The following is a 26,870-nucleotide window of genomic DNA, read 5'->3' as shown; positions in this document are numbered from 1 at the left end:
GGAGCGAGGAGGAGGGAGATGGGTTGAAGAAGCCCTCCTGCATGAGCTCCCGGACCCAAACCAGGGCTCCTGTTCACAAGTGACCTCCTGGAGGCTGGAAGCTGGTGTCCTGAAGTTCTTTCCTTTTTTTTTTTTTTTTTTTTTTTAATAACAATTATTTTTAATGTCCAAAGCTTGTAATGCAAGGGCAGAGCTTTTTCCTGCATTTAATTTCTATAAATTCTCAATGGACTGGTGATACCATTAGGGATACTCCTTCTTGTCTAATTTGGTTTCTGGGAAGACTTCACTGAAGTCCCTAATGGTCATCTGATCAAATGGAATTATGTTCTTCATTTTCTCCAGCCGTTTCTCCTATTCTTCAGTCCTGGCCTTTGAGAGAGACACAACTTTTTTCATCTTCCTTTTTTTCTTCTGCATCCACCTGCCCAGTATATTTATCCTCTGGCATAGGAACCTTCAGGGCATTAAACTTCTTTTCAAAGTCATCTGCCACGACTGCCTTGGCAACACTGGCCTTGTCGTGAGCCCAGTCGATGGCTGGCAGTTGCTCAGGCAGAGTAGCCAACCTGGAGGGGAGGGTTCATTCCAGGCTTCAGGGAGTTAGCAATAGCCTTTTGGTTTCGGGGAATAATCTCCCCAAAAGCTACCCAGTCAATGGTTTCTAGAGCAAGTTTGCACCCAGCCTTCTTGGGATCTTAGTGAACACCAGACAGACTCAAGGCCGGGAGCCCAAGTCTTTCCTCTGCCACCTCTGCTGCCAGGAGGACCCGGAGCAGGACTCAGACAAGGTGTACCCCGTCCTCGGGCCCCCTGGGCCTATGGACTCCCAGCCTTCTCCTGGTCAGTCTCCCGGGTCCTGGGGCATGCTCCTCACGGGCAGGTGCTTGGGCTAGGGCCTCTTCCCCTTCCTGCCCCCTGGGCCACTCCAGGCACGTCTTTCCTTTTCTCACCCCTCATGGACGAGTCTCTCAGGGTAGGCACGGTCATCAGCTGACCCGTAGCACCCTGTCACGTGGGCAGGTTGGGCATCAGTGACCACCACAGTCCTCACCCTCTCAAAGTCCAGACTCCAACCACAGAGCTGCTCCATGCTTGGCAGAAGCCACACAGGCCAACACAACAGTGAGGGTCGCTGAGCTGAAGAAGGACCCTGCAGGGAGGCCAGCTCCTGCTGCAGGGGAAGGTGGTGACTGGCATTCATCCTTGTAATGTAATTTCCATGTGTATCGGAAAAACAAAACCAAAAACAAAAACAAAACAAAAGTAGCTTGTAGTTTTCATGGAAGAAACCCTGTTATTTTCATGATGCCCATGTTGGCGATGACTGTCACTGGCAACAGGAAGGTCATGAAACGCAGACTTATCCTAAGAGGATGAGGAGAACGATGCCTGTTTTCTGAAGCAATGTGCTGTGGCCGGGAGGAGGCGGGCCATGGGGTCAGCCAGAGCTGCTGGGATGGGAGGGGAAGCTGAGAGCCAGGCCCAATGGGGTGACTGCTTTCCTGTCAACCCATTTCCACAGTGAATTTTGACCATGAAGACTCTCTTCCTTCTGGTTTCATCTCTCTTATTTTCTGTCAGGAACTTCCTTCTTGGGAGTGGATGTCCTTACTCATGTCCCTAAGATGTAATCAGATTTTTTTTTCTCCCTGAAGCCATTTTCAACCTGTCACTGTCTGGGTTTAATGATGATTTTAATTAGATGAAGTAGAGTTATCATGCTATAAGAAAAGATTTAATCTCAGGCTGTCTTTAAAGATAGTGAAGTAGAATACTGTTGTGTTCGAGGAGAAATAAAGTTGACCCCTGTCCTCCCTGCCACCAGCATCATGACCTGAAGTCCCTTCTCTCAGGTGACCATGAAGAAAGCATGGGGGTTAACCTGGGCCCCTTCTCAGCCCTTCTTATTATAATCTTCCATTTTTTTATTGGTGCATTATAGTTGTACATAATGGTGAGATTTTTTTGTTACATATTCTTACATGTACACAATATAACAATATAATTTGGACAATATCAATTTCTAGTATTTCCCTTTTCCCTCCCCTTCTTCCTCCCCCTGGTCCCTTACCCTCTACTCTACTGATCTCTCTTAGATATCTGCATGAGATTGCTCTCCACTTTCTTTTCTTTTTTCCTCTCAAGCTTCCACATATGAAAGAAAACATGCAGCCTTGACCTTCTGAGTTTGGCTTATTTCATTTAACATGTTCTTTAGTTCCATCCATTTTCCTGCAAATGACATAATTTCATTCCTCTTCATAACTGAATGAGACTCCACTGTGTAAATATACCTCATTTTTTTTTTTTTATCCATTTATCCTTTGATGAACACTTAGGCTGCTTCTATGCTTCTATAGGTTTTAGATTGTCTTTTTTGTGGTACTAGGGGTTGAATCCAGGGGTGCTTTACCACTGAGCTATATATCCCTATCCCTTTTTATTTTTTTATTTTGTTTCATTCAGTTGACCAGGCTGGGATTGAACTTGTGATCCTTTTGCCTAGTAGCCGCCTCACCCCTTCTGGGCAGAGGGACATGCCACTCAGGAACCAGTAAATCACATTACCATTCTTGCCTGTGACTTCTCACTATACACAAAGAATATCCTACTCTCTAGGATTGGAAACCTTTTGTCCCCTCCACCTTGGAAAATCTTTGAATTTACAAATTACAGCATGTTCCCATGTAGCACATCATTGAATGATTGGTCTAGGTGTATGTAATAAATTGGCTTCTCCTTGGAAGATACAGTTCACTCCCTCTGTTGGGTAGGAAAGTTGTACTAAACCATAGACCTCAAATCAAATTCTAAACAAGAAAGAGAACAGGGTTACACTACTCTTTTTAGTATCGGTTCCATATTTAGTAAATATTGGGAAGGCAATATTGGGAAGGCAAAGGAAGAGTTTTATAGCAGAAGTTGGTTTATTTTAAAACCTAAATAAATCATCATGATTTTCAAAACCACCATAGCAGTGAGTCAGTATGGTCAGTTCCTGATAGTTGTTCTTTTCCTCCTATAGCTGAAATTTCTGTTTGGTGATTGTTGCGCACAGAACAAGGTCTGACCAAGTGTGACTGGGAGCCCCATGAAGGTGTATCAGTCACCAGGTGGGGCTGTGTGGGCTTCCAGGTAGGGTCGACTAGCTGCTTCTGGCAGCCCACCCGGGCTGTCACCTCCACACTCCTATTCTGAGTTGGGTTTGGTTCTGGCAGAAGCGAATGGCCTCTTCTTTCATTTGGTAGTATGTGCAGCTGATCATCAAGCTTCTTCCAAAGCCCATAAGTAGTCTCATGTCCCTGACCATCATTCTAGAGCCTTCACGTCCCTTTCCTGTTAGAGCAGAGGTTTCTGCCTTAAGTTAATGGATTCTGTTTTTCTTAAATGGGATCAAACTCAACTCTTGGAAACTCTATTGTTGAGTAGCACATAACCCGTTAGTGCCTTCACTTTCAATGGGGAATTTGTCTTTAAGAGGTGAGTGTTTGAGTCCAAGGAGGACATTGTCACCTTTTAGAAAGCAGGCGGGCCTGGCTCTCGTCCGTGCAGGTTTCTCAGCTCCGCCATGAGCTGTCCATGAAGGACGAGCTGCTCCAGTTCTACACCAGTGCTGCGGAGGAGAGCGAGCCGGAGTCTGTCTGCTCAACCCCGTAAGTCACCCATGGGCTGTGTTTCTGGAGACCAGAGCACAGGCCACTGCCGATGTCACTGGAGTCACCTAAGCAGGGTCACCTCCCCCAGCAGCGCAGGTCAACCTTCTCCAAATAAACATCTCTAAGTGCCTCAAATGGATTGATTATACTGTTTTTGTGGGACATAGAAAGGCAGGTTTTTAGTTTTCCTCTTACTGGATCGTATTGCTTATTTTTCAGGTCAGTTGGTTTGCCCTGGCATCTTAATAGGTAGCAAATGTACAGGGTAGGCTTTGCTGTTGAAGGATCATGGGGTTCTGAAGCCAGAGGGCCATGGCAGGTCCCTGGAACAGAAGATGTGAGGGCTGTTCTGAGAGTCAGCAGAGCCCCTTGTGGAACTCTAGAGCCTGGTGGCCTGGGTTCAGTCTCAGCTCTGTGGCTTATGCTGCACACTCTGACCATGTTACTTAATTTTGTTGTGCTGTTTCCTCATTAGTAAAAATGGAGCTATTAATAGCACTTAAGTCATAGAGTTCTAGCATTGAGTTAATACATGCAAAGTACTAACATAAAGCAGTTCTTAGAACATAGAAATGCATCCTAGGTATTAAATAAACCTCAAGCCATCCCAGAATTGTGTTGGCTTTATATAGATTCCATTTCTCTGAATTCTGAGGTAATTCTGCAAATTTTGGACACAGGGGTGCTGTTTTCCCGGGCATTAGGGAGCAGTCTGGTTGCAAGCCTCACAAACTTTCTTGAGGCAGCCCTTCTGGGTCTCCAGGTGGGATGGCCAGGTGGTGGAGGAGACATAGCTCTCCCCAGATGGTGAGCGTGCTTTCTTTTCCCAGGCTGAAGAGGAATGAGTCGTCCTCCTCAGTCCAGAATTACTTTCATTTGGATTCTCTTCAGAAGAAGCTGAAGGACCTGGAAGAGGAGAACGTTGTACTTCGATCTGAGGTGAAGTGCATTCCCTGCCCTTGTCCCCACTGGAAGGGTGGTGGCCCTGTTTGTCTTATCTGGCAAGAATAGCCACAATTACAGTGCCGCCCTCAGAGTACACTGTCTGTGACTTGCTGAGTGTGCTCAGCAGACAGGTCTCACCCTGCCTCCCCAGCTGCTTGGAATCCTGCAGCATGTGAACTGAGAGGAGGCGCAGACCCCTCCTCCTTCTCTGTGGGATCTTTCCATAGTGTTCTTCAGCTCTGGTCTCAGCATGGAGGAAATGACCTGGAGAGCGGGGTGAAACCATTTTCATATTACTGCATTCAGATTGGCTCCAAGGAAACAGTGGCCCAGAGTTTGGAGACATATTCCTTGAACAGTTAATTTAGAAAGGTTGAGCTGAAGCAACTTGGAAACTCTTGCATTAGAGTGTTCCCTTTATTGGCAAGATACTATGCTTGCCCTTTGCCTATGTTATTATTATAATTTTTAATCTTCTACAACAAGGCTGCAAGTTGGTTACTTTAATTCTCATTTACAGTGAGAAAACCAGGCCCCAGGCTGCTAGGTGTTTTGCTCTCCCAGGGTCCCTGCAAGTTAATAAATGACAAAGCCAGGATTTGGACATTTTTGTGACTTTCAGCCCACACTTTTCCTCTTCATCTACTGCCCTTCTCTAAAAATGTAAATGCATAAAAATTTAGTACTGTTTGTCTGAATTGATAGTGGGTTTGTTTTCTCTAACCAGAGGGATGATGTCAGGTTCAGGCTGTGTACCCACCTAAGCAGGCCCTAGGCTCCTGTAAGCCCCTTCAGTGGGGCAGACTGTTACCTTGAACTTGCTGCACATTGCAAAGAACCTCTAGCTGTGCCTGAAACGATGCTCTTCTGCACACCCTATTTTTGGAGACCTTACCTTTTCTAACCTTGCACTTCCTAATGAGAAACATAACCCAGAGTAGCCAAGAAGGTTGCCCAAGTGTGTTCTGCCAGCCAGTGACTGAGCCAAGATACAGGCCCAGCATTTCCCATTCTGAGTCTAGTGCTACCCTTTCAGGTCTCAGGAGATACCGCAGCAATGGGTATCCAGCAATCCCACCCTCTGTCAGAATCTTCCCTGGAGCCAGTGAGGGGATCTGATCCCATCTATAGATTCCCGCTGTCCTGCTTTGTTCTTTGTCCACGGCCAAGATGGGAGGGCTCTGAGACACCTTTTCTCCAAATGCTTCATTTCCATTGGGCCTTCAGATCTCTGTCTTCCCAGAGCAGGGTGTCTGGGTCCTGGGACATGTGCTGAACATAGCAGGTTTAACTCCAACTCGGAACCTCATAGTTAGTGTCTGGCACATAATAGTGATATGGTAAATGTTTATTATTCTTGTGTGGTTATCCTTATCCTTAGGATGGCTTTGTGTGTGTGTGTGTGGTTGTGTGTGTGTGGGGGTGGGAGGGTACTGGGGATTGAACCTAGGGCCTTACACATATTAGACAAACACTCTACTTCTGAGCTACACCCCCAGCCCTCTGGTTATCCAGATGTCTGCCATAGGCAGGGCAGGGTCTTAGGTACTGTGAAAGCCACAATGAGCACTATGAGCTGGGCAGACAAATGAACAGGCATATCCAGCTTCAGAATCTTATAGAGCCTAACCTGTGTGGCCCTTGGGTGCCTTGCTTTGTGTGGCGCCCTCTAGTGGTACATGCTTTTCAGTTTTCGGCCTTGAAAAGTGTCCCTTTAAATATGTAGGGAGTGTTTTGTACTAGAGGCTGTAACTGATGACTGGTGAGAAGACACTGACTGGCACTTCCCAGACTTGGGTTTGTCCCTGATCCATGCCTTGCCCTCACCTGCATGGCAAGTCACAGACCAGTTTGAGTGCTGGACCCTGACCCAAACCTTGTCCGCAGGCCTGCCAGCTAAAGACAGAGACTATCACCTACGAAGAGAAGGAGCAGCAGCTGGTCAACGACTGCGTGAAGGAGCTGAGTATGTCCCCCGCCCACTCTCCCCACTCCCCACCCCACCCCTACGCTCTTGCATCTGTCATGACCCAGTGGCTTTGTATCACCCTTGATGAAGTACAGGCTCCCTGCCAGTCTGAGATCAGTAGCATTTTTCTTAACACTAGACCTGACCTTGTGTGGTACCCCCTCCTCATTTATGAATTGGGTTCTAGGCCATAGCTATATATTATCTCGGTTTCTTGCCAAGATGGATATTTAATTTTAATTTTGGCTTTCTGTTGGATTCTTGGAATTATTGAATGCCTAAGTTAGGCCCAGCTACCAGAAATCTGGGTTGAGGATGTGAAAAAAAACTGCTTATTAGTAATTTGATCTGTGAGAATTGAGGCCCCAGTTCTCAGTTTTGCAAATAAGTACTCCCCACACCATTTTCTCTGTTGTAAGTTTGTAAGGTAAGATAAAAAGGCAAACAGAACCTTTCGCATTTCAGCAAAATACTAAGCAAACGAACCACACCCTATGTTCAAGTCTTGTAAAATGGGTTATGTCTGAGTAGGAATGAAAACCAAAGGGAATTATACTGTGCATCAGCAGCTGGGCTTTCTAGAACAAGGTGCATGCCTCAGGGCTTCCTGTTTGTGAGATGGACCTGTTCTTGTGAGGAATGTTGGGCTTTGGCCAGATGCACCCATGTTTGGAGTATCCCCTCCTGGCTCACTCCCAGAGCGTGCCTGACTGACTCTGGGTAGGCAGCCTTGATCAGTGGGTTAGGCCCCTACACTGAGCCCAGGATGACAGCCCATGGGAAGACACGTTCCTTCTCATGACTGCCTGAGCCCTGAGAACCACTTTGCTTCACCATGGAAGAACACAGTCCCTCCTGAGTCCCTTCTTCATGCACCCTCTGCACTCCTCCCCATAGAAGATGTGTTTTCAGGTGTGAACCCCCAGGAAACCATTCTCTCTGGTCTGCATGTGTAGTTTTCTGTCTTACTCTTGTGATTGTCATTTCTCTGTGGAAGGGGATGCCAACGTGCAGATTGCCAGTATCTCAGAGGAGCTGGCCAAGAAGACCGAAGATGCTGCCCGTCAGCAAGAGGAGATCACGCACCTGCTGTCACAGATCGTTGACTTGCAGAAGAAGGCAAAAGCTGTAAGGCTTCTGTCGCTCTGGCTAATACGACAGTGGTTGTGCCAAGATGGGAAGGGGCATTTACTCTAGAAGGGCATGTGCTGCCCCTTCGGAGAAAAAATTTAGTGGATTCAGTAAGAAAATACCATGTGACCCTGTGTTGGCAAAGGGTCTTATTATAACCTCTTACCTCCTGAGAATAATCTACAGATTAGTAGAATTTATCAAAAAAGGGGCTGTAGATGTGAAGGTCTGGACTTTAATTTAATCATCTGCTTAGTATTTGTTTTGACTCAGAGCACTGGGCATCTTGCACAGTAGAAGTAGCCCCTGGAGGATTCAGATGAAATGGCAAGAACCAGTTTAGTTTCCCATATGAAACCTTTGTTGTGAGGGATTAGATGCTTTTGGAAAAATGAAAGGGGAAAGAAAGAAACAGAGAGAGAGAGAGAAAGAGGGAGGGAGACTGGCTTCTAGAAAGCGGCCATTACATTGAAGGTAGGGGGTGGGAATTGGGCTGTGAAAATGAATGTGGGCATAGGAAAGACTGTGCCTTCAAAATTATATAAGAAAAATGTTACTGCAGTGTTAGATACACATTTCATTGTAGAAAGGGGATGGGGTCATCATGGATCAGGTAAGCGGGGGAAAGTCGGGCTTATCCGAGTATCTTAAAGGAGGAGATGGCTTACATGTCTTTGCTGTGTTTCAGTGTGCAGTGGAAAATGAGGAACTCGTCCAACATCTGGGGGCCGCCAAGGATGCCCAGCGGCAGCTCACGGCCGAGGTGGGTGTGTCTCCCTTATCTCTGCAGGGCCTCTGGTTCCAGTGAAGGTAGATCTGTTGCCCATGACAGGCTTTGGTCATGTCCATTGTAATAACTGTTTTTGTTTTTGTTGGTTTTTTGTACCAGGGTTTGAATCCAGAGGAGTTTAACCACTGAGCCACATCCCCAGCCCTTTGTACTTTTCCTGTTGAGACAGGGTCTCGCTAAGTTGCTGAGGAACAACTGTTTTTATACTGAATGTAATATGACTTTCACCTGGGTTCTGTGCCTGCCGCCCCAGTTGTGGTTGTGAGCACAGGGAGGCCAGGCTCCCCAATAACCCAGGACCTGGCATGTGCTGGATCTTGGCTCTGTAAATGCTCACCTGTGTGGACCATGCAACACAGCACTTGGTTTGAGAGGAGCCTGTTCAAGAATGTGCCTTGAAACAGGGTGTGATGGTTTCCTTTTTTGTTCATTTAAAGTTGTTCTGAGTTGCCCATTTGTACTATTTTAGATTTTTGAGTCTGTAGGAGATTTTTGAGTCTAAGTAAAAGTTAAAGAAAAAACAGCCTTGAGGTTTTTTTTTTTTTTTTTTTTTCTCCCATTAAACCACAGGCCAGCAGGGCGGCTGTTCCTTGCTGGAGACTTGGTTAGATTGCATGTGTGTTTCTGACTCCCGGGTGGGTGTGTGTGCACCTGGGTGCTCATGAGGTCCTGATGAGATGAGGTCTGCATCTTCTCTGGTCCCCTGCAGCTGCGTGAGCTGGAGGACAAGTATGCAGAGTGCATGGAGATGCTTCACGAGGCGCAGGAAGAGCTGAAGAACCTCCGGAACAAAACCATGCCCAACACCACGTCCCGGCGCTACCACTCACTGGGCCTTTTTCCCATGGTGAGCTTTCTCCAGCACCCCTCTTCCCACCCAGAGAGCAGCAGGGTGGGATGGTCATGGTGCCTGACGTTGTGACCCCTGGAGTTGAGTGTTTACCCTTAGCCTCTTATCTCACAGTCAAGGGCAAGTGAGCCCAGTAGATGTCTTCTTAACTGCATAAGACAAGTTGCTGCTTTATTTTCAATCCCTCTAAATCTGGTCTACTCCTGCCATTAAAATCAAAATTTACTAGGAACTTGATTTAGTTAGATGTAATTTCTACGTGATTTTTTTTCTGACCTTATTAGAGTGTATGCTATTTATTTTTGCTCCACAAGTCCATTCCAGAATTCTTAAAGTGCCATACAGTTCTGCTGGATCTCTGATACTTATTAGTCATTCTCTTCATAACTTTCAGTGTCTGTGATCTCTAAACTTTTCTTTCTTTTTTTTTTCATATTATTTTCAGAGATTCTTATTTTTTTAGCCCCAACCTGATTTGTTTGATGTTTGGGCTTCAGGAGGAAAGTGGAAGAGAAGGGGATTAATTTTTCAGGTGGTTAATCTCTCTGTAGAAGTTGGGCAGCATTAGGGTTAAGCTCCTTGTCTGGTCATTTCTGCATGGCATTTGGCTACAGGGAAATGAGCTTACTTATTTTATCTTCTATCAGCCTAAAGCCCCTAGGAGCAGGTGGGGAGGGTTATATCTTATTTGTAATTTTCTTCTCTCCCTCTCTCTCTCTAATTCTCTGTACTAGGCACAGCAATTCGTATGTTGTAGTATTGTATCCTTAATGGATGTTGAATTAGGGTGGGTGGGTGGATAGACGGGGGGATAGATGATGAATGAATGAATGAATGTATGGGTGGTGGATGAATGGATGATGGCTGAATGGATAGTGAATGGATGGAGAATAGATGAATGAATGGATGGTAGATAGATGGAAGGCCTAAAGAACAAACTACCAAGAACTCCTTTATATATTCAAGCTTCATTTCCATGATTTGATGAAACCAAATTGTCTCTGAAGTGAGAAGAGATTTGGAAAGAAACTCACCTCAATGAGATAAAAATGGATGACTGTATAAGTGTGCAAAATCAAGTGCTTCTGATTTTGACCCCGCCCCCTTTTTGAGCTCTTTCTCTTTACTCTCCCATTGTTTGACCCTGGAAGACATCTCTCTTCTTTGCTTTTACACATCAAAGTCAGACTAGACCTTTCTTCCATTCTCTCTTAAAAAAACTTGATTGGCATGTAAGGAAAGCCAAAAAGAAAATATTAATAGTCAGCTTTCCAAGGGGCAGATGGGTGATCTAGTGTTTCCAGGAATCCCAATAAAAGCAAAGAATATTCTATCCCCCGAGTTTCCCAATCTAGCAGTAATGGCTTGAGGCTCCCTCCTGGCCTGTGTAGCTCCTTCCTTCCTGGTTTCTCAGCTCCTGGGGCTTAAGATTTGTGGGTACCTAAGATTCACTCCACTGCCTTCCCTGCTCTCAAGGACAAACCTGTCTTTGAGAACTAAACCATTGCAAGGGAAAAGTTGAATTGAAAACAGGCACTTCAGGTTTTTTCTTTTCTTTCTTTCTTTTTTTTTTTTTTTCTGGAAGGAGTCTCAACTTTTCTATTTGCCGAAGTTAAGCTTTTGTTTGCTTTTTTTGTAGCTGTTGGCAAACCCAGTTTTCGAAGATGGCTATTTTTAAAGTGCATTATGCATGAAAGGTATTGAAAACAGTCTAAAGATCATACCATGGCTATTTCTGGAGCAGAATGCCCAGCTCTTCCTCTTTTGCTCCCTGCCATTCTAATTGTAGAAGAAAACAGTTAATAGTTTGTGTTTAACACTGTTTCCAGTTCTTTTGCCTTATGGCAGTAGTTCTTAATCTAGGATCCATAGATGGAATTCAGGAGGCCTGTGAACTTTGAGGGAAAATGTTTTATTTTGATCAATCCCTGACTGTAGTCACTATTTCCTTCCTTCCATGAAGGTAGGCAACAAGCTTCAGTGATGTGAACACCATCTCTGATCAGTAGAAATCACTGACTATTTTCACAGCAATTCCAGTTGTCACAGATGCCTCAAAATACCAGTGATGCTGACCAATCTCCATGTCAAAATCAGTTATCAGTCCCAATACCTACATAAGTAAATAGTGTGTCTTCTTTGTAGTCCTAATTATTTTATTCATCTAAAAACAGTTATTCTGAGAAGGCATCCATAGGTTTCCCTGGATTGCCAGATTTGATTGCCAGATTGCCCGAAAATGTCACGGAGCCTGCTTGTGACTTTTCCCCAGCAGGGTTTTGAAATTAATAGTTTGGTATCTCATTTTCCTTAGGGTATATGAAGGTTCCTGCTTCCTCTCTGTTTTGCATAACTCTGGATGTAAACCATACGGGGAATAGGAGTATTAAGAAAAATATCCTCACCTAAACAGACCTCAGACTCATCTGGGGAAGCCCTTCACCACAGGCTTATGCTTATGGCAATCTGTGGGTGGTAATTATGAAATAAAATGGCATATTTGTGAGTTAGAATTGAAAATGAACCCACTAGCCCTTTACCTGTGGAACTTCCTGCTGGCTCCCCTGAGTCTCCTCACTTGGTTCAGCTCCAGACTGGAGTGTCCCTGTGGACCATGGGGCCCAGGATGATGCCCTGGAGACCCCATGCACTGCCCTCTGGGAAGCACTAGCCACAACTGACTATGTAAATTTAAACCAATTAAAATTAAGTACAATTAAAAATTCAGTCCTCAGTCATACTGGCCACATTTCAAGTGCTAGGCTAGCGGCCCCCGTGTTGGATAGCACAGAGAATGCTCCATCACCGCCAAAAGTTCTGTCGGTTAGCATACCGTTAGCCCTCCCCTTTAGGTTGTCCTACCTAGGTATGTTTCCCTGGTGCTCAGCAATTGCTTTTCTGTACACCCTTGGTCCCCTGGGCATCTGCCACATGAGTGAGGAGGGACAGTGTGTTAGGTTCTTTCTCATATAGTGAGGAGCAGTGGGGAGTACAGAAGAGGGGGTTCCGTCAGGCAGCCTGTATTATTTGAGCCTCGGTTTTGAGCCTGGACTATTAGGGAAGGAAGAAGCCACCAGAGATTGGCTTTTCCCCTCACCCTAACGCTTACAACCTCGGTGGAAAGAGAAATAAGTTAACTATTCAGAAAACTAGCAAGGACTTGTATTTAGGGTCTGCTTGGGAGGAAATACAAGGCTCCTGGTGAAACAGGAGTCATGCCTTTCTTAGAGAAGGTGGGTGGCTTGGTAAGGGGAGGGACTTTCCTTGTGGGAGGCCAAGGGAGGATAAGAGCAGAGGCCTAGAGATGATAGTGCCCACAACCCAGTGGGTGGTTTCTAGATAGAGACTTTCTATCTAGCACAGAACCAGACTGCTCTTTAGAGGTGGGAAGTACCTGTCTAGGAGCCAAAGTTGGAGGCCCTTTATCTAACCTCAGTTCCAGAACCCTGGGTGAGCCAAGGGACTGCAGCAAACTCTGTAGCCTGGGAGGACAATAACTTAGCGTGACCCATATGGGCTATGCTGTCATAGCCAACCATCTGTAAGCTCAGGGGTATTTTCAAATAAATTCATCTGTCCCCAGCGTTCTGAACACACTCCCTTCTGCCCCCCATAATTCTCAATTCCTCTTTGTGGCCATAGTTGTAGCTCTGTGGTTCAGCTAAGGGAACATGGGGTCTCTCAGACTCTCAGCAGCACATTAGGGCATTATACTCAGGGCTTGATGGTGCTGCCGTGTTCAGACCCTGCCTTGGTGATAGCTTAGCCAGGGTCTCTAACCATGGAGAATGCTCTCAACCTTATGTTGTGTTGCAGAAAGTCTATGGGCTTCTGATGCCCCAGTTTACTCTCTTATGGCTCCCCTGGCTGCAAGCTTCTTACAGAGACAGAGCCTTTGAATTGCTGCTCTCTTTTCATATGTCTTCCTGCTTTTCCCAGGACTCCTTGGCTGCGGAGATCGAGGGAACGATGCGCAAGGAGTTGCAGTTGGAAGAGCCTGAGTCTCCAGACATCACGTAAGGCTAGACTGGCTTTATAGTTCTACCAGAGAATGACTTGTGACCTGTGGTGCTCAAAAACTAGCAATGCATGTGGGTCTCAGATACCAACAGCAATGATTCTGGTCCTTCCCAGGCGATAAAGGGACATAAGAGAACAGAGTTAACATCATCCTCATCTCCTCTTGTGAGGTTGTGAAGATATATTACAAACTTCTAGAAAGTTGGAAAAGAAGAAATGTAGCATCAAAGTGTGATTCTGCTCTTAGAAATAGCAGTTTCTAAAAAAGACAAATTTGGTATTTATCATCTCATTGTAGAAATTTAAGACCGATTTTAAGTCTTGCTTTTTTTATAGGAATTGGCAACAAATATTCCTTCTACAAATATTTATCAAGCCCCACTATGAGCCCCACTATGTGCAGAGGGCTCTTCAGTGGTGTGAGCAAGGCTTCCATTTCCTTTCTGGATGTACCTAGGGACATCGGCTTCAACATCTCTCTCCTTAACTTCAGATCTGGTGCTTGGCCTGTTCCAAGGTGCTTATTATAAGGAACCTGTGGACCAGGTTTTGTTGTGTTTTCTTTGTACCCAAATACATAGACAAAACTTCAATGGGACCCTGGGTGTGTCCACATGTCCAAATGACTCAGTACATGTGCAAAGGAAGCCCTCAGTGGCCCCAAAGGAAGCAGCCGTTGTGGAACATGCCCCCATCCTCTTCTCCTTAAAAGGAATCAAAGGAGCATCAAAGTATGGATCTGCTCTTAGAAATAACTGTTTGTAAAAGTAGAAAAATCTGATATTTATCATCTCATTGTAGAAATTTAAGACTGATTTTAAGTCTTGCTTTTTTAAACAGGAATAGTCCATAAATATTCCTTCTACAAAGATTTATTAAGCCCCACTATGTGCTCAACAGTGAACACTGCCCTCTTAGAGCCTGGCTTCTAGTGGATCTCATGTGAGAAGTTGCTAGGAGACATAAGTAATACATAAGTATTTTTACTTGTAGGTTAAGCTTTAGGGACATGAAAAGCAATATCACGTTTGCTATCATCACCTTTAGTATACAGCTGTGCATTACAGTCTTGGAATCAGTGGGTGTTGAGTCTTCTGATTTCACATTGTGAATGAGGCACCCAACACCCTAAGAAAGAAGTTGAAGGCACAGGATAACACTGCTCAGGGGTTTCTTGAGGACCAGGTGCCTTTGTGGCCCCTCATTTGGTCTTTTGTGGGAGATTTAACTCCAGGGTCATTTCTGCTCTTGCTTACTCATGTGAGGATGTTGTACGTTCTCTGCAGTCACCAGAAGCGTGTCTTTGAGACCGTGAGAAACATCAACCAGGTTGTCAAGCAGAGGTCACTGACCCCTTCTCCCATGAACATCCCCGGCTCCAACCAGTCTTCAGCCATGAACTCCCTCCTGTCCAGCTGTGTCAGCACCCCCCGGTCCAGCTTCTATGGCAGTGATGTTGGCAATGTTGTCCTTGATAACAAGACCAACAGCATCATCTTGGAAACTGAGGCAGCCGACCTGGGGTGAGTGAGCTAGGGGTTTTATATGTCTATTTTGGGGAGCGGGGAGGTAGTATGGGTTGAACCACAGGCTCATCAGTCATCTGAGGGAGCTTGATGAGAATCACCTGGAAAATATAGACCTATCCTTCTCCAAATACATGCTACAAACCCACCGAGCTGATCCATATCCTTGATGCTGATATTTTACCTAGTTGAAAGAGGTGTAACAAGTTGGTACCAAAAAGCAGCTTTTCTGCTGAAGAGGAGGATTGACAAATATATTTTTCCTTTAATATTTACTGACATTTGTGAACCCTTTTGTAGCTTGAACGTTGAAAAGGCTTACGATTCAGGTTCTCTCTCTTGTTTGTTGAGGGTGCAGAGATCCCAGGCACCCAACAAATGTCTGCCATATTGTGGGTCTGCAGGTTGGGTTTCTGTGCAGTGGTCAGCTCCTCCTTGTCCTGAAGCCCTGTAGATCCTGCCCGCCCCCCACGCTGTCCACTCCCTACACCCTTGTCCTCTGATTTATCAAAACTGATTCTTCTGAACCAGCAGAGTAAGACAGATAAGAGCTTCATAATCAGAGCTGGTTTCCTTTAGAGTGGAAAGCTTAGTTCCTTTAATTCTAGAGGAGAGAGAAGCCTCTCTTGAACAACTGCCCTTCTGGTAGCCAAGAACTGCAACCTGTGGAAGGTTTTTCCTGCAGGCTCAGGAGGGAGATGCTCCTAGAGGATAAACTTTACTTAACACGTGCAAATTTCCATACTACCCTAGTGACACAGCCCTTACGAAAGAAAAACTAACCCAAACCCACAGAGCGCAGTAGTTCTTTCCGACAGGCATTTGTTTCCCATTCTTGGCGACGTTTCAGCCGCTGGCCCTGGTTTCTTCAGCCCTGCATGCAGCCCCGAGCTGCCCACCCTCCTGGGTCTGTTCCTCCTCAACAGCCCTGCTGGCCGCCGCGCTCCACCCTCACAGCGTTTCTTCTTTCAGGAAGGAGGAGCGGACCAAGAAGCCAGGCACGCCAGGCACGCCGGGCTCCCACGACCTGGAGACGGCCCTGCGGCGGCTGTCCCTCCGCCGGGAGAACTACCTGTCCGAGCGGAGGTTCTTCGAGGAGGAGCAGGAGAGGAAGCTGCGGGAGCTGGCGGAGAAGGGCGAGCTGCGCAGCGGCTCCCTGACGCCCACCGAGAGCATCATGTCGCTGGGCACGCACTCGCGCTGCTCCGAGTTCACGGGCTTCTCGGGCATGTCCTTCAGCAGCCGCTCCTACCTGCCCGAGAAGCTGCAGATCGTCAAGCCGCTGGAAGGTGATCGCAAGGGGCCGCGGCCCTTCTCTGTCCTCCTCAGCGACTCCCTGTGGTCCCTCATCCACCACCGCAAGGCAGGCCACCGCTGCCACACCTACTCCTTTTTCTTCCGAGACAGCCACCCACGCTGCTGGTTCGAGTTCCTCTGAGGGTGGCCCAGAACCCGGCCTTGTTTCCGCCGCAGTGGGTTTGGCAGTGCATGCCCGAGCCCCCTCCCCGGGGTTACCCCAGGGAGATGCACACAGTGGCCTTCTGATTCTCTTGCTTTTGCCTTAAGTGCCTTAGACAAGAAACCTTTTGGAGAGGCAGAAGCACTGCTGACAGACCCGGAAAATAATTAGCCATGCCTGAGGAGCACAGGGAGCTCCTGCTTTTGCTTCCTAGAAATTTTGCCATCAAGGAGTAGTGCCAAGCAAGAACCATAATGAGGTTTTGTTTTTCTTTTTTCTTTTTCATTTTTCAATAACCACGTGAAAGTGATTTGTGGGCTCATGTGTTCCAATTTGATCTTCATACAGAGAGTGTGACTTTCTGCAGATGCAGTGTTCTGAGCAAGGCTCCCCGAGTCTGCAGTTTGGTGACGGGGAAGGTAGCTGTGTAGGCCCGTAGTTCCCTAATTTAAGCCTTTTCCAGGGAGAGTTCACTTTTTAGTATCAGGGCTTCCTGGGTGATCAGATTCATGGAATACCTTTTGTTTTCTTTCTCTTTTTTTTTTTTTTTTTCATTTTTTGCCTACTGCTACCCTGCCAAGAGCTATCAGTGTTTGTAGTTTTCATTTTTCACTCCTTTAGTGTGGAAACCCACAGTGAGTTTGAGAAGGTATTTTAGAATGCTGCATTACACTTCTGATGCAAAGTCAAATTAAAATTTCTGTGAGTCAATATTTCTCAACTTTGATTACCTCTTCTAAGGACCATTTTTAGACACTTTTACCTAATTGCACCCACCATGCTATTTTAATACCACAGAAATATCATTTATATATTCCATGTGTATAGATATATCTATATGTAGATATATATGTCATATATAAAAATATATATTCTGTGCCTAAAAGGAGTATCATTTTTCTCACCTCAAAGGCATCTGTTTTTCCCCGTCTTGGGAGCAGTACTGCCCCTGTTGAGAATGCAGGCTGTAAGGTGAGGTTGTGCTTCTTAAAGACCCAAGGCGTGACAAAATCCTTTATTTTCCAAAGGAGGGAAGAGAATGGGCTGTTTTTCTGTCACCATGATAATTTTTAATTATGTAATTTAGGTCCTTTCTAGATTTCAGAAAAGGGATGACTCACTCTTTTTTTTAAATTATTTATTCAGTTGTAAGCTTGGCAATTGTTTTCTGATCTGCGATTATGTCTGTTTTTCTTTCAATAAAATCTTCCATTTCTGCAATTTTACTTTCTGCCTTTCTTTTCTTTTTCTTCCTTTGTCTCAAAGATCATTGAACGTTATCATCTCTATCCTCTCCTTTCTTTATTTTACTGTGTTTCATTAGATCATCTAAGAATATGTTTTTGGATTAATTTCCCAAGTATATTGAGATTTTGAAAATTTTATTTTGACTAATTCATCTTTATTCCTTCTAACCTCTGACTTAGAAATGATAAGTTAATAGAATAAGAAAAATCCCCACTTGATTTGCAAGATGAATTTCGTCTGTAACACCCTGTTCCCAGGAAGCTAAATTACTACCATTAAAAAGTCATGTCTTATCACTATACCTTGTGACTCATCCTCATGATAAAGATCCTTTTGGGTCCACTTTGTAGTTCTCCGATTTCTTAGTCGTTTAAAATACAAGCAATATTTTCTTTCTCCTTCCCTTTCTACGATTGTTTTTTGTGTTTGTTTAATTTGATAAGGGGGGGGGGTGTGACATAGAAGTCTGCCAGACTCTTAGCTTCTGTACCCTGTAACTATGGTGTTTGATAAGATAACTCACTCTTTTAGCTGTTTCCCTTATTTGCAAAATAGGCTCATAACTGTTAAATAGAATGTGCTGAAGAATAAATGCAGTGTGTTTTGTATTGTGCCTAGCACCCCACAGGTGCTTATTAAAACTTAGGCACCTCAAATTTACTCCAGTTCCAGCAACTCAGGTCTCAAGGGCTGAGTTATCAATGTTAAGACCTGGACCAGCATTGTGCTGGGATCATGTCTTACATTGTCCTTTTCCATTGACCCAGATGAGAAACCGACAGAATTACCTTGATCTCCACCAGCCCAGGTGAAGGGATCTAGGCTAAAGCTGTTAGAGAATGCTAGCTGGGATCATAGCACACAGACCATCAGGTCTTTCATCCTTACCTATTTGATTAATATTGCCATTTGCTTATCATGTCAGCCAAAATAGCTGAGCTAGATGTTTAAGAATACTAGCCAGCACTCTTGTCTTCATCTTACCTTATGAGTTTTAAGCAGGTGAAGAACAAACAAAACATTCCAACTAGAAAAAGAGATAAATCTGTGTTTAAAAAGACTGAGACAGGTGGTCTTTCTTCCCTGTATCTTGTTCTTCCTTTCTGATTGATTATAACCAAGGTGATATTTCCAAAAAATCAAGTTAATATGTAATGAGGGAAAACATACACTTCTAAACTGTGCATTATCCTGCAGGTTTTGTTCCGACTTTTAAGCCCCAATGCTCCTCTGACATAAGTGGATTTGGTTTTCTTCTCTTTTGATGACATGAAAACTTTTTAGCTGAAATAGTGGGGTGTGAAAGAAAGCAGACAGAGGGAAAGGGGCAGTAACTGTAATTATGTTTTCCTGCTCTCCACACCCTTGTTCTGTAGAACTCTTGTCTTGGTGCCAACCAGGAACACAAAGGTTTGTCTCTTTCCCCAGTCTGTAATCATGAGGTTGGGAGGAGTAAGCAGGTCCTAGGTCCTAGGTTGCCATGGTAATATTAGCTAACAGCACAGTGGTTCTCCTACTCTGTGTTGAATAGGTAAAGGAAGGTAGGTAGGGTAGTGAGCCAGGGAAATGAGGGCTAGGAATGTGACAACTTGGGATCAGCTCTGAATATGTGATTCATATTTACTTGTTAATTTTCATGCCTTCTTGTATCAAATGAAGGACTTGAAGCAGCCAGGAGATGGATAGAATTCCTAGGCATTGGTTCTGGCTAGGGGTGTGGCAGGGCTGGGAGGTGGGAGGTGTTCTGCCCAGGTACTGGGTTCAGCAAATCCGATGGAGCCTCAGAACCAGCCAGGAATAGAGGGTTCCTGAGCCCCACAGCCTGGCATAACTGAAATCATACAGTTGGGCTAGCAATGGCTTTCACCAGGAGTCACTTATGTAGCATATAAAACACCTGCATGGGATCGGGGAATCCATTCAGGTATGTTATTTTCTAGACTCCTGAGGCTTACAGATATGAGGCTGCCTCACTGCCGAGAGGCATTCCACATCATTAAGAGAATGGACACTGTTCCCAGTCTCAGTTTCAGGCCCAGATCAGCTGCTTGCTGCCTGTGTGCCTTCTGGAAGTTACTTCACTTCCCTGTGCTCAGTGTCCTTGTCTGTAAAATGGAAACGGCAGAGTTATTATGAAAATTAAACAAGTTATAGACTTAGGCCTCTCAGAAGAGTGTCTGACACTTAGTAAGTGGTTAGAAAGGTCGGCTCTTCTTATGTAAGTAGGGGAGCCTGAGGCGTGGGGTAGAAATTGAAGTATGATACACCACTCAGCATATTTCAATTGAAATTTTACAGAGTTTCTCAGGCTATGTGGTTTCAGGGAATGCAGTTAATTCCATGCATTTCTGTAACCTCCTTAAATCCAAACAGCAGGCTACTGTAGCCTCATTTCTAGGGTCCATCCATAGTGTGGGGTTGGGGGAGTAACCTGTGAAACAGGTGGAGGATCCAGGCCTATGGGACTCTTCCTAGGGCCTAGACCTCCAGCCTCCCTGAGTCCTTTCCTAGTGGATTTTAATCATCCTGAACCCCTTTCAGAAGGATGAGGAGAGCTGGCACTTTCTTGCCACTTGTTCTTCGCTTTCCAGAGTCTCTTGGCTTCCCTTCCACAGGTCAAGGTGACATGGACATATTGTACTGGAGATTTCTTGTCAACTTTAAGACTCTAGGGTGCAGTCCCAAGCTGGACGTGTCAGTGGCTTAAGTCTTCACCCCAGTGCTGTTTATTCCTAGGAATGTGCCTACACAGTCAGTGGGCTCATGGATAGTGTGAATGGGGGGGGTTTCCAGTGGTGGCAGAGAAGCCCCCACCCCAGCAGGAATGTGTGGGTCTCCTGATGGGCCCTAGACACCCACCTTGGAATTTTGCTGTTGACCTTTTATGCAGCTGGGGACCAGCCACTGCTGCTCACCTTGCCCAGGTTCCTGGCCAGAACACTGATGTCCTGGCTTGTTCTCGGACCTGTAAATTAAGGAGAGGGCCATGTAAGAACCTGGCCTTTGTCATTGAACCCTGGCTCTACCATCACTAATTGACTTGGAAAAATTATCTAACTTCAGGGATCCTCCATTTCTCCACCTGTAAAGTGTGAATGATAATTCTTGCTAGCTGGAGTGGTTTTGAGGAGTGAATGGACTTACATGTAAAATACATTAGGTTTCACAACATGGTGAGTTGATGTAATACACATAAAACACTGAGGCAGGCCATGCAGATGTGTCTTGATATGAGGTGGCTTTATAAGGCAGACACTGTGGCACTGGGGACTTGGGATCCCCCCAAATCCCTGACCACATCTGCACAGTGTTGCTGGCACATGAGCTCCCTGTAGGGTCGGCAGCCTCCTTCAGGTTCTCAGGAGATCTGAGCATTAAGAACCACAGGTCCAGAACAGGGCTTCTCAGTCTCAGCCCTGGTGACATTTGGGGCTGGATCTTTCTTCGTGGTGGGACAGTCCTGTGCATCATAGATGTTCAGCACCATCCCTGGCCTCTGTCCACGAGGTGTCATGAGCCTTCTCCTCTTCCTTCACGGTTGTGACAACCAAACATGTCTCCAGACTTGGGCAACTGTTCCCTGGGGGACGGGCAGAATTGTCCCTGGTTGAGAACCACTGCTCTAAATGTTCTGACAGGCCGGGGATAGACCTGCTTTTGTTATGTTCACTTCTTTATTATCTTTTTTGCATGTGGAGTATTTTTTATTTACAGTCAGTAGGTGCAGGTTGAGTAGGTTGCTTTCCTACCTGTGCACACTTAAGGCTGGGGCAGATCTTGAGGTGGGTATCTAAGAGCCCTTTCAACATGCCTCTCTAAAAGTCTCTGTCTTGAACCTTGGATATTTATTTGTGTGGTTATGTTTGGGTGACTCCTCTCCCTATAGAGTGGATCCGGAACTCCCAGCCTCCCAGGCTGTGCCCAGAGTGCTGGTGTCATGTGAGGTATGACTAAGTGTTCCAAGGGGACAGAAGGCTTATTCTATCAAATGGGGTAGGCAGAAACTCAGGCCCCCACAGCGGGTGGTGAGATGTTCTGAGGTGTTCCTCCACAAACACACCTCTGAACCCAGGTTTCCCAAGCATGCTTGGTCTTGGAACACTTCTCGTTGTACAGGACCTGGGGCACCTTGAAGTCCTCAAGGACACACTCTGGTGTTATTACAGACCTCACACAATGTCATCTGAGTCCCATGGTCTGGTGTCACTGAAGAGATTGACTCCTCAACTTTATACCTCTGTGCAGACTTATCATGTTCTTAAATCCCACCTCTCTCAACCCAGTTCCCTCTCTCTAACCCTGCAACCTTTTAAGGTTGCTGGCAGAATGTAGAAAGCCCGAGTAAAGGAGGTGACAATCACACTACCACTTACCTCCATGTGCTTCTGTAATTTCTTTTTGCATTTCTCTGTGTGCGTCCTGGGGTGGGTTTGGTATAGTCTCATGCTGTATGTACTTATGTCTTCCCTGTTCCCAGAGGTCTGTATTTGGCACAGAATTGGTACACATGCACCCTCAGCCCCATGTTTGTCTTGTCATTTTTACCCTTCTATATTTGTAAAATGATAATGTATTGGATTTGGGGGTTGGCATTGGTTGATGAAGATAAAGACTGTCACCAAACATCCTTGATATAGAGTATAGCATTTTACTTTAAAAATTGTTGGAGCCTGGCATAGTGGTATACGCCTATAATCCCAGCTACTCAGGAGGCTGAGTCAGGAGGATTGCAAGTTTGAAGCCAGCCTGGGCCACTTAGCAAGACCCTGTCTCAAAATAAAAATTAAAAAGTTGGGAGTGTGGCTCAGTGCTAGAGCTTTTGTCTGGCATGTGTTAGGCCCTGGGTTCAACCCTTAGCAGTACCAAAAATAAAAAAGTTAGTTCCTTAAAATGGTGCCCCCTCTGGGTATGGTGGGGATTAGCCACTGTGTCACAGCAGTGAGGGCTAAGGCAGCTATTCTGATGTGCCTCCTGCAGTCCCAGAGCAGGCTCAGGCCCTGCCCGGGGTTCACATTAAGCACTTGAGGGTGGTAAGCCACAGCATCTTAGACTCCATCCTAAATCTGCCCTTCTCCCCTTCTTTCTCTCTCTCTCTTTTTTTTTCTCCTGCAAGGTTCTGCCACCCTTCACCACTGGCAGCAGCTGGCCCAGCCTCACCTTGGGGGCATCCTGGACCCCCGGCCTGGTGTTGTCACCAAGGGCTTCCGGACACTGGATGTTGACCTGGATGAAGTGTACTGCCTTAACGACTTTGAAGAAGACGACACAGGTGACCACATTTCTCTCCCGGGCCTAGCTACCTCCACGCCAGTTCAGCACCCAGAGACCTCAGGTGAGAGGTCCCGAACACGCGTGACTGTCTCAGGCAGCAGAAGTTACCCGAGCCGGCCTCAGGCTTCCCCAGAGGAGATGCAGGAGCTGCCAGCGGCCATGGAGGAGGAGGAGGAGGAGGAGGAGGGGTCTGGTGAGGGCACCACAATAAGTCCTGTAAACCTGGCACCTTTACCAGAGGCAGAGTTCTGGGCCATTCTCACTTCTGTTCCGGGCACCATCCGTAGTGGCTCTCTGTCTGTAGCTTCCGCTCGTCTGTGTGGGTGACAATTAAAGCATTCCCATTGTGCTGTTCTGGTTTTTAATACAGGGTCTCCTGCCTCCTTTTTGTAACAAATGGGCATAGCCCCTGCCCGTCTTGGAGGTGCATGGCCCAGCAGGGCTCTTAAATGGGAGCAGGAGAGGCTGCTAAAAAGAAGTGGGTTATCGGTCCCCCAAGAACATCAGCACGCTTCTTCCTGTTATGGTTATCGCCCGTGTCTGAGGGGCAGATTCTAGAGTGATTTCCAGGCTGAACTGAGCTGACCTGGGCAGTTTTAGAATTCTGAGTGCTGGGTCCTTCTGAAAGTAAATGAGAGAATGTGTTACCTGCGGGCTGCACTGAGGTAGAGAGAAGCCCAGAAAATTTTCAGGATTCCAGACAACACATAACAGAGCAGCCTTTTGACTTTAATAACTTCATTGAAAGCATGTAAGTTGCTTCCTTTCTAGCTTACACATGTTCAAAGTGGAAGTTTTCAAAGCGATTAACCAAATAAACCCTAACAGAATGTCCTTAAGCTCTTCCAGACAGAAGAGTCTAAATGAATCTAGAAAAGAGGTGAAGCTGATCTTGCCCCTACCCACCCCCCAGTCTCTGAAGGTGAGACTGTGAGTTTGTAGAATGACCCACATCTCAGTTGCCCCTGGAATGAGAAGCTTGGTACTCAGGGCCCTGGGAGCAGGGCTCTGCAGTCACCATATGCCCCAAATAGTACCTTTGTTCTACCTGGATCTCCCAGGTCCGCGTACTGCAAAGCTCTGTGTAATGAGGGGATCCAGGAAAAGATGAATTGTCCCAATGCTGTCATCCTTGTCACATTTCTGAGTGAGTCACCATGTTTGAAGGAAGGACATTCATCTTTGTGATTCACAATTTTCATCTGCAAAGACTCCAACACTCCCTCCAAAAACACAAGGAAAGAACCAAGGTTCTCGGTGGTGTCTCCCTGGCTAATTTCTGACAGCTGTGGTCGAGAGACTCGATTTGGGACTGACTTTTCTTTTTCCTTTGTTGTCAACTTCCAAGGAGTTGTAGGTAAAATTGAGAATTGTTTAGTACTTAGATTTATTTATGATTTTTTTAAAGCAATTAAGTTTCCAGATTGTGCAGGAATGAAGATGCTCATTATATAATAATCTACACACTCAAGAAAGGGCAACTGGCCACCTTATCACCCTCCCCCTCTCATCAGTGGCCATCTGGCAGGCAGGCGTCTGTAAAGAACAGTATCTGACTGACTTGTACTGAAAGGGTAGATGGTGCCCTCTCCACAGCGTTACAGGTAGAAGGCGAGTCCAGGAAGTTCAAGGAAGTTGGATCTTCGAGAAGTTGAACAGAAGGAATGAAGCTTATCATGTTGACAACTTCTCTTGGAGGATGGAGGGAGAGAGGGAACCAATTATGAGGACTAAAGTCCCAACCATAAGCACTGGCTTATGGAAAAAGGAAGGGAGTAGCTCCTGGTGCAAAGGAGTCAGGAAACCAGTTATGAGGACTCAGGTCACCATAAGCAGTGACCATTCTTCCTAGGCCCTCCTTACTGAAACCTGCAGCACATTCATCCCAGCAATGTTTTTTGAGGCGAGGCATGCACAATTACAGTTGAAATTATAGAAGGATTTGGTTCAAGATTCGTGAATTTATAAAGGAATTATCTAAGGGTAATTTAGGGAAGGTCCCATTGTGTCGATGACCTAGAGTTCTTTTGAGCTTGTTTTCCAGATAAGACCCATCTCTAAAAGCTCATCAGAGGGGGAATGATGCACAGTGACTTGGCTCTTTTGTTGTCTATTGGGAATGACAGAACCATTTTGGAATGTGGGAAGCATTTTACTCTGTGCATAAATCATCGTCATCAAGGCCCTGAATGGCTCTCTGTATACAGTCAGGGGGTTACAGGCAGACAGATAAGCCTCAATGGGAAGACATGGGGCATCCTCTGTCTTGGGATTTGTATCCAGCTGGTCTGGTCTCTGCTTTGGTCCATCATCCACTCTTGGCCACAGTCCTGGGTTCTGCCATCTGTCCAGGAAGATGTCATGGGGAGAAATTTTGAAGACAGAAATTGATTAACTTTTTTTTTCTTAACAACTGGTGTGATGGGGAAACTGGGAAGATTTGTATATTAGGCACTTTTATCTAGAGCCTGCTGCCCCATGCCAGGGGTAGGGGGATTTTTGAGCCCTGCAAAATTTTTATTAATATATTTTAATGTATTATTTGAAGCATCACTTGGTGATTTTTTAAAATCCTATGTCTTTAAAAGGATGGTTTCATGTTATTGTATTGTAAATAATTTAGATGATTAAAATGGATTGTTTCAAAACAATATTTAGATTATAGTTTTACTTTATTTCAGTGGCATGTTTTATGTTTTAAGTCACATAGAAAGTACTCTTTATTAGAAACAGTCCATATCTTGTCCTGTCAATGTTCTGTATTTTAGATTTTTATGTGTGGGGAAGAGCCTCTGTGGCAAATGATTAAGAGCTAAGTTCACACAGTTAAATCGGTAGTTGGCTGGCTGGATGGACCATTCAGGTGAATTATCTTGGATGCCTTAATCCTTAAAGGTGAAGAAAGTGTGGGATTAAAGCAATGCCCACAGAGGATGTTGCAGGTCAGTTTATTCAGTATTGATACACATGGAGCTCATTTCATCTGGAGGAAATATCTGAAATCATACAGACCATGGCATCTGGTGTGGTAGCAGGTGACCCTGCTGTGGAGATGTGTCATAATTGGGGCTGAGATCCTGAAGTTTGTATGGAAGGCAAAGGTCATACTTGGTCAAAACAGGCCTTGAAAAATCCCCTAAGTCTCTATCACCTAGCCACCAGAGGTAAAAGCCAGGAATCATCTGCTTTTGTCACATCTTTGTTTTATACTTAGGTTCAAAGTCTGTTTAGGAGCAATTACAGAGTGTGGGAAAAGGGAAGGGAACAACTCCTGGTGGAAAGGAGCCAGATAGAAAGTTCCGGCAGCCATGTGTTCCTGCAGCTCTGTCCCAGGGCAGGGGCCATCGCAGCACACCCTCATCAGCTGGTATCCTGTCTTGCTTTCAGGCCCACCTATGTGCACAGAAGTGGGTCCAGACAGGCTTGTGAGGGAAAGGTGACCCAGGGATCCACCAGAATGAGAAGAAAAGGCTGGTACATGGATTGACAGGCCTTCAGGTATCTTTGTTGTAGGGAAGTTCCTTTCCAGTGTCTCATGCTCTGATGGGAGGAAGTGCTTTTTGATCCAGCCTGGCTCTACTGCAGGTATAGCACTGTGGACAGAGTGGACAGTCTGCCCACACACCCCCACATCAGGACCTGCTAAGGAAGCCCCTGTGCTCTTACATCAGCATATTATGTGAAGCCACAGCTGAGCAAGTCAACTGCAGCCTAGAAGTGGAATAATGAAGAATGAGAGAATTGACAACAAGCAGCATAGAGTCAGCCCTGCTTAGAACTTCCAGAACAAGGCACACTTGCTGAGAGCCGTTTCTTTATGGTGTCCTTACCTGGGAGAACCACAGGAGGTCCCTCCAGGGCTCAAGAGGCTCCCACATGGGTGCTGACCAGTGGGCATCTGCTCTTGACTCTTCTCACATGGAGGGGCCCTTGTGGAAGCATATGGTCATCAGGGCTCAGTGGGAGGGAGAGTGTTCTCCTGGACTAGCTTTGAAGACACTA

General features: G+C 45.7%; 1 protein-coding gene and 1 pseudogene across 11 annotated transcripts in view; one reads left to right on the top strand and one right to left on the bottom strand.

The window, feature by feature from the left end:
- The window catches only part of Trak1 (trafficking kinesin protein 1), a 108,829-nt gene that overhangs the window by 71,142 nt on the left and 10,817 nt on the right, over positions 1–26,870 (top strand). For 4 of the 11 annotated variants that reach the window (XM_047532636.1, XM_047532630.1, XM_047532634.1 and 1 more), the window contains 10 exons: positions 3,556–3,656; positions 4,490–4,598; positions 6,492–6,570; positions 7,571–7,701; positions 8,393–8,467; positions 9,204–9,341; positions 13,284–13,360; positions 14,651–14,887; positions 15,863–16,179; positions 22,711–23,061. In XM_047532636.1, the coding sequence (XP_047388592.1) occupies positions 3,556–3,656; positions 4,490–4,598; positions 6,492–6,570; positions 7,571–7,701; positions 8,393–8,467; positions 9,204–9,341; positions 13,284–13,360; positions 14,651–14,887; positions 15,863–16,179; positions 22,711–23,061 (1,615 nt within the window). Of the gene's footprint in view, positions 1–3,555; positions 3,657–4,489; positions 4,599–6,491; positions 6,571–7,570; positions 7,702–8,392; positions 8,468–9,203; positions 9,342–13,283; positions 13,361–14,650; positions 14,888–15,862; positions 17,576–22,710; positions 25,531–26,870 lie in introns of those variants that run through there. The other 7 variants (XM_047532631.1, XM_047532635.1, XM_047532638.1 and 4 more) reach the window with 4 other exon arrangements.
- On the bottom strand, positions 214–1,093 carry LOC124968892 (ATP synthase subunit d, mitochondrial-like; annotated as a pseudogene).

The sequence above is a fragment of the Sciurus carolinensis genome, chromosome 17 (genome assembly GCF_902686445.1).
Source record: "Sciurus carolinensis chromosome 17, mSciCar1.2, whole genome shotgun sequence".
NCBI lineage: Eukaryota > Metazoa > Chordata > Mammalia > Rodentia > Sciuridae > Sciurus > Sciurus carolinensis.
The sequence above is the reverse complement of the archived record's forward strand: the minus strand, read 5'-3'. Positions and strand labels throughout refer to the sequence as shown.